The sequence below is a fragment of the Salvia hispanica genome, unplaced genomic scaffold, assembly GCF_023119035.1.
Source record: "Salvia hispanica cultivar TCC Black 2014 unplaced genomic scaffold, UniMelb_Shisp_WGS_1.0 HiC_scaffold_1476, whole genome shotgun sequence".
Taxonomy (NCBI): Eukaryota; Viridiplantae; Streptophyta; class Magnoliopsida; order Lamiales; family Lamiaceae; genus Salvia; species Salvia hispanica.
The window spans coordinates 1-15,974 of NW_025951778.1; the positions used below are offsets into that span (position 1 = coordinate 1).

The 15,974-nt window shown below is 34.2% G+C and overlaps 3 protein-coding genes across 5 annotated transcripts; all 3 read right to left on the bottom strand.

The window, feature by feature from the left end:
• Positions 1-1,410: 1,410 nt before the first annotated feature.
• Positions 1,411-4,167, bottom strand: LOC125198446. Of its 2 annotated transcripts, XR_007172404.1 has the most exons (6): positions 3,955-4,167; positions 2,216-2,386; positions 2,027-2,116; positions 1,830-1,949; positions 1,680-1,748; positions 1,411-1,538 (listed from the first exon to the last, which is right to left on the bottom strand). XR_007172404.1 is itself a non-coding variant. In XM_048096785.1 (5 exons), the coding sequence occupies exons 1-5, from the start codon at positions 4,138-4,140 to the stop codon at positions 1,734-1,736; spliced, it is 582 nt and encodes a 193-aa protein (XP_047952742.1). In that variant the 5' UTR covers positions 4,141-4,167; the 3' UTR covers positions 1,411-1,733. The 2 variants fall into 2 exon arrangements, 1 of the variants encoding a protein (XP_047952742.1); XM_048096785.1 differs by having other exon boundaries at positions 1,411-1,748.
• Positions 4,168-4,984: 817 nt separating this feature from the next.
• On the bottom strand, positions 4,985-7,220 carry LOC125198445. Its single transcript, XM_048096784.1, has 3 exons — positions 7,094-7,220; positions 6,487-6,710; positions 4,985-5,620 (listed from the first exon to the last, which is right to left on the bottom strand). Exons 2-3 carry the CDS (start codon positions 6,690-6,692, stop codon positions 5,053-5,055), a joined length of 774 nt encoding a protein of 257 aa, XP_047952741.1. The 5' UTR covers positions 6,693-6,710; positions 7,094-7,220; the 3' UTR covers positions 4,985-5,052.
• A 4,273-nt stretch (positions 7,221-11,493) lies between these two features.
• LOC125198447 (protein indeterminate-domain 16-like) lies at positions 11,494-13,134 on the bottom strand. 2 transcript variants are annotated; one of them, XM_048096786.1, is made up of 2 exons: positions 12,687-13,134; positions 11,494-11,674 (listed from the first exon to the last, which is right to left on the bottom strand). In XM_048096786.1, exons 1-2 carry the CDS (start codon positions 13,078-13,080, stop codon positions 11,538-11,540), a joined length of 531 nt encoding a protein of 176 aa, XP_047952743.1. In that variant the 5' UTR covers positions 13,081-13,134; the 3' UTR covers positions 11,494-11,537. The 2 variants fall into 2 exon arrangements, with proteins under 2 accessions (XP_047952743.1, XP_047952744.1); XM_048096787.1 differs by lacking the exon at positions 11,494-11,674 and adding an exon at positions 12,428-12,596.
• Positions 13,135-15,974: the final 2,840 nt, after the last annotated feature.

Here is a 15,974-nt window from a genome sequence, read left to right on the forward strand (position 1 = left end):
ATTTGATTCTTTATTATGTTAGAACTAGGTTCTCAAATGATCTCATTAGGTTCCCTTGCCTAAAATAATTTGATTATGATCTTATTTCCTTTCTTTTTTCACATACTAGTACCATCTAAATTCACTAAAAATAGTTGAATGAAAGTAAATTAATTATTGTTAGGCATTACAGAAAATAATGAATTTTAGTGAATGAATAAATACTAATATTGGCGAGTCAATCGAATATAAAAAACAAATTTATTTTTATGCAAGATCAGTATTTTGGACTACGAAATATTTGACGATCGAATGTATGAAAGTTAATTTTCTTTTCTAAAAACAGTAAAAATACATTAATTAATTATTTAATTTGCATGAGCCATCACGTTCATGAAGGCGTTGACTTTTCAACGAATTTAATTCAGTTTCACATTTATATATTTCGACATAAATCTTGACACAATCATATGATAACATTTCTATATACCTAATTATTCAATCTTATGTGTTTGTAAACTCGTGTTATGCATTATTATAATTTTTAGTTTTTGTAGCTGACTTTTCAGCAGAACTGACCACGATTATTTTCAATCCATCTTGTTTCTGAACATACCGATTTGAATGAATATTTTAATCTTATTACACATTACTAGTACTTATTTTCAAACTTCACGAGTTCAAATTAAAGGAATAATCACAGTTTCACACCATCTAATTGGTTCCTGCTCATTAATTATCGCGTATGCAATGATGGATGCATAGATTTATACTTACACAAAAAAGGAGTGATTAGTGTAGAATGAAGTCACCAATATTTTTAAATATTATTAGTTTCTATTCTTGTGGGCATGTTAAATCATTTTATTAATATATTTTATTTTCTTTTTCTCAAAATAACATGGTTTTATTTTCAAATAGTCCCCTGCACGTATGTATACTAATTTTGATTTATGACGGTCAAAGAAGAAGAAGAAACTGACGTACCACTAAATAGAATTTTGAGCAAGCATAAACATGACGATATGGAAATTATTTAGTGCTGATCCTATTATTTCATAATATTATCTGGTTGTTGTGTGTCATGATTTGATATTATTGTGATAGTTGACTATCAATTTATGATTATAAGGGAAGTTAGTTGGCACAACTTTTAAACCTAATTAGGATTGTTAACTTTGAAATGGAGATTGAGCATCAATGTATCATCCATATTGATAAGAATACAAATTTGCTCAAAACATGCCTTGAATAGAAAAAAATAAATAATGCCACGTGGATTATGATGTGTGTGATGTGGCTACTATTCTGTATGAATATGATAAACTCAGAAAAATAATTTTAGTGAGGTGAGGTGTGTGGTAGTATCACATCATTAATACATTATAGAAATAATAGGATCAACAAGTAGATGAAATGATAGGATCAAGATGAATAAAACAAAATAGTCTCGATGATCAAGTAGTACAAACAAGTAGATGAACAAATAAACAGCTTTCTGAAGACCGATGTTCGGATTTTTCATTGTGTCAACGTAACTCAACGATGTAGTCAACGACCTAACAATACAAACTTATAACAAAAAAAAACAAAAGGGTATGCAGAAGAAGCCAATTTGAAGGGAAGAGCCTGGATTGGCATTACTAGATATGCCAGAATCAGGATAATCTGAAACAGATAGAAGAACTAACTACATTTACCTTTCTAATGGCTGCTATTAGAGCTGAACCACGTTAATCCTGGACTAAGTGTCGTTATGGAGTTTCGTCCTGACATGAGAAGACGGGTTTGAGGGATGATAGTACATTGGACATGAATATAAACCGGGAAAAAAATGCAATTGCACTTACAGGTTCAGATAGCTCGTCTCGTATACTGTACATGGACTTCAACATCATTTCCATAGTGTCTTTCGCCAATAGGAATTTAACGTCTCGTTCACCCATACCTGGTTGAGCATCACTGTGAAGCTGGAAAAAGCATAGTAGGACTTCAGAATGATGTTGCAAGAATCAGCAGTTCATCTCATATGCAAGCAAAATCATACCTGCAAGTTCATAACTGCAGCAGGCCCTGTTTGTTCCCCACTTTGATTTGCCATGTTCCAGGTCATTGACTTTTGCCGGGGCAAGATGAACTAACCGAATGAAAGGAATGTTGGTCACATATGAGCATTTCGCTTAAGTAATTTGCACTTCACTCTCTCTAGTTTTACTATGAATGCAAGAATTCTCACCTGGTCTTTTGAAATATCCTGTCGCCACTCCCTTTGGAATTTTTGCAGTAGAAGTGTCAATAGTCTTTGCAGTTCGGGCAGAACTTCAGCAGGGAACAATTTATGAATCTCGTCTTTATTAACATTGTCATAAACACACCTCCGGATCAATACTCGTAGACACACTAATAGCTGCAGTAACACACTATCCATCAACTTATTTTTATTTGAGTTTTTGGATAAGACAAAATACAATTTACTACTATTTCACAATCAAAATGTCTACAATGAGTGGGCAAGATATCCAGTATAACTATACACAATAAAAACACCCCACGCTCGATGCTTGAAATATATCTACATTTCACATATATGCCTGAAATCTTTATGCCTTTGCAGCCTTAAAGACACCCAAACTTAACTCTATCCTAGCAACATCTTTATCCTCAAATACTTTTCACTTTCCTTGAAGCCACACACACTAGCATGAAATGGGAAACATGCCATTTACAAACCATTACCTCTGCCTCCCAAGAACTTCCCTACATCAATCATTAAAAGGTCCAAGCTAAAACTGGGGGATACCATACAAGATCCATCTCAGTGAGCTCCAGAAGCAGAGAGACTCACAGAATGGCAGTTAAGAAAGTATACCTCCCGAGCCTCCAGACACTCCTACAGAACACACACACCAATTCGAGACAAACAATAATTGGAATTCAGAATTCTCACCCATGAAACCCATGAAACACTAGAATTTCGAGGTATTAGAGGATTGATTTAAGTAATGTGGGAAGAAAGAATTAAAGCAAAATTTTAGATAATGATTTCCAATGGCTCAAAATTTGTTCAACTAGCCATCATATCTGTTATCTTGCAAGCCATAATTACTAGGAGTAACATTTACCCTTTTCCACAGAGAAACCCTTACACCAAAAAAAAGGCACCACCTTTACAAAGCAACCACACAATTGAAGTAATCAATCTGGAATAATCCAAAAGGAGGTATAGTCTGCTAAGCTACCCACTAAAATTATATTTGAAACAGTTCTGACCGTGATGTCCAATGCCATTCATATGCTATGTTGTCGAATAGCTCATCAGATGATGACACACACACTAGGAGAAGTCTCAAATGGCTCAATCAAGCAGTATACAGAGTCTAAAGACACTCTATTAAGCTAAGTTATAAAGAACTAAAAATGAACACATGAGTCCCAATAAAATCCAATGAAAAAGCGACAGCATAGCATCTTCATGTTAAAGAGAGGTATATGAGTCGTAGCAGCGAGTTTTGTTTTGCATACCTACAACAACACTATTTGCATAACCATTCTAGAAAACACATGTGTTTCTCATAATAAAGCATATTCAATATTTCTAATTATTTCTCCTCCCTCCTCTACAACATGCACCAGCGCCTAGCATTACCAGAATTAAACCTACCCAAACAGGCTAGGACTGGTATTTCCCCTTTGAATTTGACCGTTTTTCAATCTCAACAACAGTGTAGCAATGACGATAACACTAGCTATTCCCCCGCCCGAAACCAATCCCCTATTATTTCAATTCAGCAGCAACAACTATAAACCAGCTCTTCTACTGCCCTAGAATCAAATTCGTCTTATAAAAAACGAACAGCATCACTTTGTAGTTTGTAGGCATATGTATACACGATTGGGATTGAGCATTCAAGGCATATAGTGAAAATTAATGAGGAAATCGGCAAGGCGAAAAATGTAGAATAGGGGATTACTGACGGGGTCGAGGTCGGAGTCGTCGGAGAGTTGAAGAATATCGCGAAAGATTCGACGGTCGGTGGCGTCGAGACCGGTGAGTCGGGTGCGCCAGAGAGCTTGGAGTATGTATTCCACGGATTCCTTGGAGCTAGCTCTCACCAGTAGCGGTAGATGACCCCACATACTGTGATTCTTTCCATCTCCCATTCTCCTCTTCGCCTACTGTCTTCTCTTCCAAATATTACACTGTTTTTTTAAAGGTCAGTTTTGGTTTTAATTATATCTAAAATATTCCCTTTTTGAAAAACAGATCCATAAATATCGATGAAGTAGTTTTTTTTTTTTTTTTTTTTTTACAATTTCGTTAAAAAAACTAAAAAAACTAACGGATGCTAATTGCATTAAGCCATTGAATTACTTGGAATTCCATAAGGGCTATTGAAAACCTAAATAGGAAAAAATTTGCAATTACATACGAAAAATCAAAATAAAAAGACGGGATGGTTTTTAAAATGTTACTATGGTCTGAAAAAGTTTCAAAAAAGCAAAATTTCTTTTAATTAATGGACCTTCGATGATATTCTTTTAGGGATTACGAATGCTAGGCATGCAAGTCAAGTCCTATGTAATTCATTCTTATTTCAATTGTATATTGTAACGGAGGGAGTACATGATAAATATTCCATATGTGATACATTTCTTTTCGACTCTGAATTTAAGAAAATTGTATTAGTTGATCAAATGATTATATAATAAATAAGATAGAGAATAATAGGTGAGACTTTAAAATTTTATTTTCTGTATGTAACCAATTCACTAATATGAATATCGTTTTCCACATGCATTGCGCGGATATTGATTTATAGTAGCATTTCTAAAATTCATTGTGACGATAATACATAATAATTATGACTCGTTTCTTTACTGTATTCATTTGATACATTACAGCAGTGTATTCCCCTATAAAATACAGTATAGTACATACATGCATTAGGTGTTTATAGTATTTTATTACTTCGAGTATTATTCTTTAACTATAATTCATTTAATATATCCTAATAAATATTTAATTCGTTAACTATATTTTACAGTTGACTACAGCTCTCACATTGTGCAATCTTAAATAGAGAATGGTACAGATGAGTTTGTGAATTTCTTGCCAACATCTTGGCCACTACTCTCAGCAATCTCCTTCAGACTCGTCCACGTCCTCTTCCTTCTCTTACTCGAAGCTTGAGTGCTCTTCTCCGTATCTGCTGCACCCAGGCTGATTTGAGGTTCATCGGCTTTCTTTGCACCGGGTCTATTTCTTTTCCTCCGCTTTGAATCCAATAAAGAAAGACCACTTTTCGACAGTGGAGTGGCCAGAGAGCTTCCTTCAAGATCCTGTCCATCTAAAGGCAACAAACCACTGCACTCGACAGTAGTTGTAGCGTTTTCCGAGCTAGGGTGGTTCTCCCGCACTTTCTTTAAGCCCGGTGCTGGTTTAGGCTTTGGCGGACGTATCTCTTTGACATAGCCATTCGGTGTTCCTCTCATCGTATTTTGATGAGAACAAAAGTGACATCTGTAAACAATATTGTTCTGCACTATAATCTTCGATCTCTTTCGCCTATGCCTCCCTTTTGACTTGTTATTCTCAATCCGAACACTGCAATTGTTACCGGGTTGCAGAATAGATTCACATCTGTTGAACAACAAAGCGTTCAAAACCTCATCAGTCGATTTCAAATGTATGCAGAAACAGTCCAAGGGAAGAAGTAGGAGAAAGATGAACACCTCTGACTAACTTAAAAAGCAATAGCATACTTGAATAGTCAACCAGTTATCCATATAGGGTCCGTTCGGTTTGAAAGATTATATCCCATTATCGATTATGTAATAATGTATTATGTTAGGTTTATGAGATTGAATCTCACAACTTAATCCTAGATGGATAATCATATGATAATGAGTCATAGCAACCGAATACCACCATAGTATAGTATTATCTCCCAAACAATGCTGCAAACTTAAAGAAACACATGAATCTATCAAGTAGAAACACAGGAGTGTCACAAGTTGAATGAACAAAAAAACCAAGTTACTTTAGCAAATTATGGAGCTCAAATTACAGAAAGTTGGAACTGTTTTTACTACATTTGCTGCTGTGTTAAAATCTTCTTCTCACCACTCTCAACTTTTTAGATTCTGCCATGCTCAATCTTTGCAACACGAGTTAGGCTCCCATATGAAGCATTAAACAAGTCACTCAAGTTAGCAACACAAGTATCTCTTGTTTTTAAAGCACAACTAATTGCTTGACTTCTCTAATCCTAGCCTTTCAATGAGAAGATGTAAATAACCGATGATTTTCTCCAATTCTACCCTTTCAATGGCATATGAATAAGCAAAAGTAGTTCAAATTAGATAAGTTATTAAGCTAATCCTCAAAAATTAAATGCTAACTAAATGCATATTAATCAACTAAACAGACATAATACCAACCGTGAACAAGATAAAATTTTGCAATCCACTCCACGCTATAGCATAATAAACCAGTAAAGGCTTAACCTTTCGCAGACAAATAAAGCAGGGTCGCCCCGAACACCCAGTGCTTCGTTGGTGGCAGAGAGGCGCTCCCCGAAGTAAGCGGCGAGGGAAGGAACAGAGGCATCGGCCGCCCACAATGCTACTTCTTTCAGATGGTCGATCTTGCACATGGTTTTGGCATTTATGTTGCCGTGTCTTTTACGAGCCGATTCTTCTCTCAGCGTCATGGAACCGCGTTGCCGTGTCTTTTATCCGGTGAGAAGAAAAAAAAAAAAAAAAAAGACTGGCTGAGTCATGAACTCTTGCACAATTTTGCAATCATGAATATTTGGAGAAGTGAGAGTTGGAACTCTTGCAGACAAGTTTGAGAGCATCACATAATCCAATCCCAATTCGAGCTCATAATATTTGGAGAGGTAGAAATACCCCCAATTGTAGTCATAAATTCAAAACAATTCTACCAGACAAATTTGAGCATTACATAAAGCCAATTACTATGAAGTCATAAACTATCGCCCCCCTTCGCTAGCTCAATTCAAGAAAAAATTTCACCTACTTTAGCATTTGAATTTTCAATTCAGTTCAATGTTAGCATACAAGAGGAATAAGGTATATACAAAATTGTTACCAATGTTTGGCAATGGGTGTGGAGCTTCAAGCTTTCAAATATTCTTCATGTAGGATGGAGAAGTAGTGATACAGGAAGAGGCAGAGGCGTTGGAGAACACCGGCGAGAGTAATTTGTGAAGGAGAAGGAAAACGGTAAATGTGATGTAGAATTTAAAAGGGCTTTTTCTATCTTGGGCTTCTCATTCAAAACTCATTCAGGCCCAACGATAACGACTCTATATAGTATATAGAGTAAAGACCAAAATTGGTCCTGAACATATGACCGTTTTACCTTTTTGTCCTAAACATTATCTTTTGAATTTTTTGGTCCTGAATATATGAAAATTTGATCATTTTAGTCCTGGACTAACTATTCCGTTAAAAACTCAACGATCAACGGATTTAATCCATATTTTTACTAAATTAGACTTTTAATTCTGATTTTTTACTCCCTAATTAATTCTCTAATTAAAATTAGTAGATATTCATTTAACAGTCTAGTCAGCGGCTCCGTGATGGAATCTAATTTTGCTATTGTTGTTATTAATAATATTATTACCAGTCTCCTCGTCAAAATTGGAAGGGTGAGGGGTGGGGCCACGGGAAGGTAAAGCCTCGCCGGCGCCGAAGTTGGAGTTGCGGTGGGCCATCATGGAGTAGAAACGGTGTGGTTGAAGCTGGAGCCTCTCGGGTGGGGTTTCGGGAGGATTGGAGGGAGCAGATCTCGGCGTTGGTGAGATTGGAGGGGCGAATTAGAATTAAAAGTCTAATTTTGTCAAAATCTAGATTAAATCCGTTGACCGTTAAGTTTTTAACGGAATAGTTAGTCCAAGACCAAAATGATCAAATTTTCATATGTGATGGACCAAAAAATCCAAAAGATAATGTTTAGGACCAAAAAGATAAAACGATCATATATTCAGGATCAATTTTGGCCTTTACTCTATACTCTTATTTCATTCGAAACTTATTTTTTCAAAGTACTCTAATTAGAAACAACACACATAATTATTAAAATAAATTTCTAGCATATTTCAAATCAGACCCATATATCAGGGCATAAAGTGGAGCCCATATTCCGCTATCATTCTTCTAATCCCCTTTTCTAAATATTTCTTTAAACTATGATTCATAATAGTTTATTAATATTAAAAAGTGTCAAATATGTTTTAAAAATACAACTAATTTATTTTAAATAGTGGTAATATTTCAATTAGTACAAGCATCGCTATTAATTTGTTAATATCTGATTTCCTACAATGAGAAATCTTGATTTTCAATAAAAATAGTTTCCTTTCACATTTGAGTTTTTTTTAATTGAAAATTAATATTTATTACTTTAAATAATTAATTTACTTTAAATGTTGATCTCAAAATCCTTTAATGCAGTGGTTTGAGATTGTTTTAGTATAAATCTAAAATGAGTACTTACTAATATGACCATGTAATATGAAATGTGGCTACATGGAGTATAAATTTTGAATTTTCAAATCCTGGAGCAACAGCAAAATCCCAAGAGATTTTCCATTACATAGTGATGTGGTCATAGTTCTATACAGTCAAAAGAAAATGATTGTTTCAGCAGAAACAACAATTTCAATAGTGCAGCAAACAAAAAGATGATGGAACTATTTGAATAGATATAGAAACACGACAATCTGCGAGTAACAATCAAATATTATATATAATCACATATGTCGAAAATGGAATATTATACCAAAATTTCCATCAAACGTGGAGGGCACAACAATTAACAATCATTTATGTTTAAAACATTGCTAGTGCTACTCTGTGATTATAATTCACAAGCCCTTCATTTCAGTGGACCAAAATTTTCTGGCTCTCCCGTCATCCATATATATGATTGTAGTTAGAATTTCCAATTATACACCAAAAATGAGTTTTAATATAGAAATTTTTTTCAGTAATGCATTAAATCTAAAACCAGTTTTTGAGTTTTTCTATGGAACAATATCAAATATGGTGCAACTACAAAAAATGGTGTGCAATTTGGATTTGATGTAAATGTTTGAAGTAAAACTACTTTTTGTAAGTTATGCATACTAAAAAATGGGTTTGAGTTTGGTGTAAATGGTTGGAGATGGTCTAAAAACAACATAATTGAAATCCAGAAAAATATTAGTTTGCCGTGATTTAAAAATTAACCAAAAAAATCATGGAGTTTGAATTTATTCATAATAATACTACAATGAAAAAACCAGGTCATTTGCATATATTATTGTTACTTTCAACAAAACGAAGTCATTTTTTATGAATAGCAAGATTGTTTGACTAGCAGTCGGTGACATTCACATATGTTTTGGAGTGTTATATCAGATTTAATTTCACCAAAATTTTTCGCATTGGGAGAATTGTGAATATGCCGTTAATTGTTTTAAAAAAAAATAATGGAAAAATTTATGCAGCTAGGCCGGAATGTGATCTAACATTATGATTTTTTCGACAATTTGCACATGATATTAATACTGATTAATTGTAGATAAAAAAGATGGGATATGAGAAGATATGTAAAACAAGATAAGAAATACGGGCTTCATGTCGAGATATGCAAAGATATGATTTTTTTCCGTTGTTGTTTGATAGAAAAGAAATTATCTAAATTTGTATTGTATATTAAATAACATGGCTTAACTTGACAAATTGGTGGGATACATAAACTGACTTCAATAATTTTCTTTAGTTACATTTATACAACTGACTATAACAGTTTGGTATCCAAATCAATTTATCTAATTCTTGATCTTTTTTCTTTCTTGAGTACTTGATCTCTTGTTGATTCTTGACTCAATCTCTTAATTATTTTATTCCTGATTGCTCAATATAAATATTTCTACTATTAAAACGTACACTTGGAATCAATCATCAAAACTTTATGTTTTTTCTGAACTTTTTGGTTTCCAGTAATAAAGCATATCCAAATCACCTCTCTTATTACATGCATGTTACGTTCTAGCTATGGTGTTATCCTCATATCCATTTTGCTAGTGTGACTGAGTCCCACAAAAAATGAAAACTTGCCCACCTTCAAAAAAGTGATGATGTCATGTTCCTTTATAACAAATGTTTCCAACATTATTCAAAATAGCAAATGGTTCCGATATTAATCAATCCTCCCAAAATCAACCTCTTTAATTTTTCTTAATATTCTTATTCAAAATAACCCACTATTATGCTCAAAAATCAAAATTAATGGCATAGCCAGCAATGTATATGCATGTGATCCCCCAACTTGGAAATGTTTGTCGCATTTATACAAGTTAATTACTTGAACAATACCTCGAGTTTCAATAATGGAATATATATGATGATACTCTATTATTAATTCAACAGTTATATCGATTAAAGCAATGGATATAAGTTGTTTGGATTATGTAAAGCCCACTGTGTGTTACACATATCCTGACAATTTGATAGGACAAAATGCTAAGGATTTGTCATAATTACTGTGTTGATGATCCTACAAAGAGCCCATGTCCTACAACTTTTCAAATTGAGTGTGATGTGTGTTGCTTTCCATCTAAATTTTGGTTGCTATTGCAACTCTCTATCTTCAGAGTCATGCATAAATCAAGTGACAGCACGACTTCAATATTATACAAATATTTTTAACTTGATAGCATATATACAAAAATATGGATCAAGAAAAACCCTGACCCAGTCGATCTCTTTTTTACTTTCACATTTTCGACCTAATTATCTTTGAAACATGTCAAATGGGATGCTGTTGATGTTACTACAAATGATCTTATCCAGAAATGTTTATATATTTTGCGTTGGATCCCAGACATTGGTAGTGGGTATTTGGTTTCTTGGGATAATTTTTACTAAAGTTTAACAGTTAGAATACAAAATTTATACAGCTATCATGTATTATTTGTCTCCTTTTTGTTCTGATTCATTTGCCTTTTCCAATCTCTGCAGGGTTCTCACCTTGACCATTACCATTTCTCTAATTGTCACTCATCACATTTTCATTATTCAATCTAGACATATTCAACTCTATTAATTGCATATTGTGTAATGATTAAAATCTCGAATTTTATCGAAAAATGTTACTTTTAGCCTACTTTTAGCCTATTGAGAACATCGTCTTAAGGTTGAAATAGTTTTTGGACATATTTTTCTGAATTTATTAGTTTTTCATTTTATTTCTTTTTGAGTTACTAGGGTATCAAAAGCATAGTGAGATTCATTATTAGTTAATTTTGAATTCAAGAAATCAGGGTTTATGTGTTTCTCCATCAATTTCGGCCATTCGGCCTCGTATATTTCAGGCAAGAATCTGGCGAGTTGATTTAAATTTCGTTGCCGGATTTTAGGTTACAAGCCAAAATTGGAACTTTGTGTGAACTTCAAGGGTTTTTAAAAAAAATAGACATAGGTTGAACTCATCCAAAATTAAGACAATGAACTATATTTTGCCTGTTGATGAATAAGATTATTTACAATCTCAAATATTGTCCCACATGACTCATAGATATACTTTTGAAACTTGGCTCACATTCTATGACTAACTTGTCTACTTGCATTACAATGATCATCGAGGGCAGACAAAGGGCTACCTCCATAATGCTGTGTCCTGGACAAGATTGAAAACTGATAATTTGATTTTGACCATAAATTCATAATGTAGGAATGAGATTAATGATGAAACCAGAACTAGATTTTTTTTACTTTAATTAGCTAGATTTTTACTTTAATCATGTTAGTACGTCTAATTCAAAGATATCAACATTCACCACTTGATCAGGTCCATTAATTCATCATGATTTGGTTTACTAATTATACAGGTGTTAATTGTGTTTTAAGTTTGAAAAATATGGTAAAACCAAAAATTAAGACAAATTCAGAAATGGAAATATCTGTATATCATTCAAGAAATTTAGGTCGTCTCACAGTTATCTTTACTGAAGGAAAATGTATAGAAACTAATAAACTCCAAGATTATTTCATTATATAGTTGTAGGAGTATAATATAGCTAGAGTTAATTGCAGAAAAAACAATTAAATTTTGATTTGTTCTCAATTATTACACAACGAAAAAATCAGGTCACTTATGTGGAACATACTATTGAGTATTGATGATTTTCAACGAAACGACATCATTTTTTAAACAATACTAAATCGTTTAACTCACTGCCGGTGACGTCCACGTATGATTCCTCGGCTTCCATATCAAATAATTCCACCAAATATATTTGGCTTGGGATAATGATAAACAAATCAATACTCTTTATTTTTCTGACTTATTTTCAAAATTGCAAGACTAACAAAAAAATTGGCAAACATTCGCTCATGAAAGCATAGAACGTACCATCTCAAAATGGGTAGATGAAGACATGAAGTGATCATGAGCCACAAATATGTAGGAAGTATACAAAAAAATCTTGTACAACTTCAATCATGGAACTTTGACACCATATATACAAGAGAAGCTCAACTCAATTATTTATATTTTTGCACATGAAAAACTGATATCTCTTTCATCATGATACATGGCGCTGCAAAAATTTATGTCATATTCAAAGATGAAACTAAAAATCAAACCTAATTTGGAGAAGAAGAAAAAAAAAGGAGTTTTAAGGTCTAACGTTGTTGGGTCCCGCAGGAGTGACACGTGGCGGAGATGGAATCCAGCCTCTCCTTGATCCTCTCGGCTCTCTGCAGCTCCTCGCGCGCCCTCTCCCACATGGCGCGCGCGCGTGCGAACTCCGACTGCGCCATCTCCATCTCCCTCCGCGTCAGCTCCCTCACGCGCTCCGCGTACGCCTTCTCCGTCGTCGCCAGCCGAATCTGCTCCGCCGCCTGCCACCGGAGAGCCTCCACGCAGCTCGGTGGGGCCCTCATCTTCCTCATCGCCGGCGTGCTCAGGCTTATGGACAGCTGGAGGTCCAGCGGCGGATCGTGATCGCCCGGCTTTGACAGAGGAGATGCGGCCGCGGCGGCGCAGGAGAAGAGCTGCATCTCTTGATGGCTTCCTTCCATAAGTATCTATATAGAGAGCCAAGGAATGTGAGCTATATTTATATATGGTGGGGTTGCTTGGTTATTGGGAAATGAGGGCGATGTATTATGTATGCATATATAAGGGTGAATTAATTGCGTGTAAATCACCAAGTTTGGTCAAATTCTAAGTCGTTTTCATTTTTCAAAGTTTAATGACAAATTGTGAAGATCATAAATTCGTAATTGTTCCACGACGATTTAATTCTTCTCTAGTAAATATGGTGCTAAGTTGGCGCAAACATCTAAAGTTTGGTGATGTGAATGAGTAGTGATGAATAGTGACGCAAACACGTACTTATTGATTAATATTGAAACATGAGTGATTGAACGATCTAAAAACCTAAAAAGTAAAAGTATATAGAGATGATCGTCATTTTAAATCACATTTTTTTGTTGACGATCTATTTGATCTCTTAACTTTTGAAACTTAAATATAAAGTTGCAACTTTTCAATTTTGCAATGGTTCCATAATGGTCAAAATTGAACTAACTAATATAATAAAATGATCAAATATGATGTGAAAACAAAATAAAGTTATTTTGGAATAATGTCGACGTGGTTTTGTTGTCGTCGTTATTAATTTCGATTTTGACCATCACATTGCAAAAAATAAAATAAAAAATAATTTTATGTTACAGTTTAAAAGGTTGTAGAATTGCTAAAAATCAATAAAAGATTATGGTTTAAAAATACTCCCTCCTCCTTCCACAAAATAATGTCCATTTTTAGTAAGTGGCACACTTTCCGTTAACACATTACACTCACATTTTATTATAAAATCAATATATATATAAAGTGTGATCCACATTTTACTTAATTTTTTCAACCAATTTTCATTCACATCTTTTAAAACCCGCCCTCAGTTGAAGTGGAACTTTAATTGATGGGCAGAGGAAGTGTAATTACTTCAAAATTATTATAAAATAATTTGGTCAAAATAGAATAATTGCATGAGAACTTTAAAGTGGTGAAATTTTAAGTGTTTGCTAGAAAAAAGGCTAAATTTTATTTACAGTATTGAGTCCATTTTCCCATGCAGAGAAGAGGACGGGGGACCAGCAATCATGTAATTCTTGCATCTTGTATGAATAAAGGGATCTTGGACTATATATTTTAGTACATTGTAAGTTGTAAATGTGTGAGTGTGTGTTTGTTGTTTGAAATTCAACTAGTAGTAGTCAAGAATGTGTTCAACCGATCCATGGAGAAACGACGAGAGTATTGGATTTGGTGGTACATTTGGTTTTTAACTTTTTATCATGTGGTGCATACAAATAGAAGAAAGAAAACAGTTTGAATTAATCTGTATATTGTAGCACAATATGACACATCACATAAGCAACATGTATAGCAAATGTTGACAGGTATTAATGCTCCTCTTGACTATAGATATAGCTAAAGGTGTTCTAGATCGAAACTGGACCGGAACCGGTGTTTCACGGCTCTGTGAAAATGGAATCAAAACCGGACCGTGCAGTAGGGTTGGCAATTTTCGACGAACAATGGATGGAGTGACTAATTGAATCACTTTACAAAGTTGATCGCACTCTATATATCATCGGCGCCATATGTATTCATAATTTGTAAGAGGGCTGCACAAAAATTAGGAAGATTTGAGAAGAAGATGAATGTTATGAAGAATACTGGTTCTACATATCAATTTTTTCACTAACCACACAAAGCTACTTTTGAAACAACATATAATGAGATATTGCAGTATTTCAAAATTATAGACATACAAATTGATAAAAAAAAAAAATGCATTCATTGACAATTGACTCCTTCAAGTTAAAATTTACTTATTAAATTATTGAATTTGCTGATGAAACTGAGGAACCAAAATCTCTTCTTAGTTAGGTCTTTGATATTAATTCTTGGTAATAGATACACGTATGTAAGTGATGGCATAATTATGTAATTTGTGTCTAAAACAAGTTGGGGTAGTAAGTTTAATTTTTGTAAGGACAATTGATTTTGTGTGGTGGACCTAACCCGTTGGCCCTTAAAAAAAAGAGAGAGAAGAAATAATAAAAGGATATCAACTTTTCTTGAACACAAAAAGGCCACATTGTGGCAAGTGGAAGACTTGGGCTTTAAAATAAAGTTGATATAACATCATCAAATCTTTGACATGTGCCGCTGCCGCCAGTTTGTCAATAAATTTCACCTGCATATTATCTTGATGATGATTTTTGTTTGGAATCCATTTCAAATTTTTTTCTACTATAAATGATTTTGTGAAAGTTAGCATACAATCTAACGGTGGATTTAGGAAACAAAAATCATAGTCAAAAGATATATGTAATGCAGCACTTATCACTGATAATGGATCAGAATAGAGAGTAAAAGTGAACCTTAATTCTGAAGATTCTAGTGGCGCTATTGCATCATAGAGTTGTGATCAATGTCGAACCATTCTTAAGGACCAAACTAGAGACCAAATTAGGGCCCTCCATGTTTTTAATCTTGTGGTTAGGATTAATTTACCATTATTTCATTATTTTATCTCAAAAAAACTTGCTGAAGGGTATTTTGGGAAATCAATATATTATGAAACATAAATACTTGTTTCCTCCTATCTCTCGATTCTTCAATTGCCGATCTGCCTGAATCGATCTATCTCCTCCATCTTCATCTTCATCGATCTCCTTCTCGTAATCGCTTTCAATCTTCATTGATCTCCATCATCGGACAATTGTTTTGCCTCAATTATCTCAATCGCGATCTGCCTGAATCGGAGTCACTGGTGTCTTCATCAATTGCCCCTCCTTCTTCATCGATTGCCCCTCTGTGGCATAATCGGAGTGACTGGTGTCGTCAGCCAGGAGTTTCTCTCCGTCATTCCAGACAGAGACTACCCCTACCAATCCCT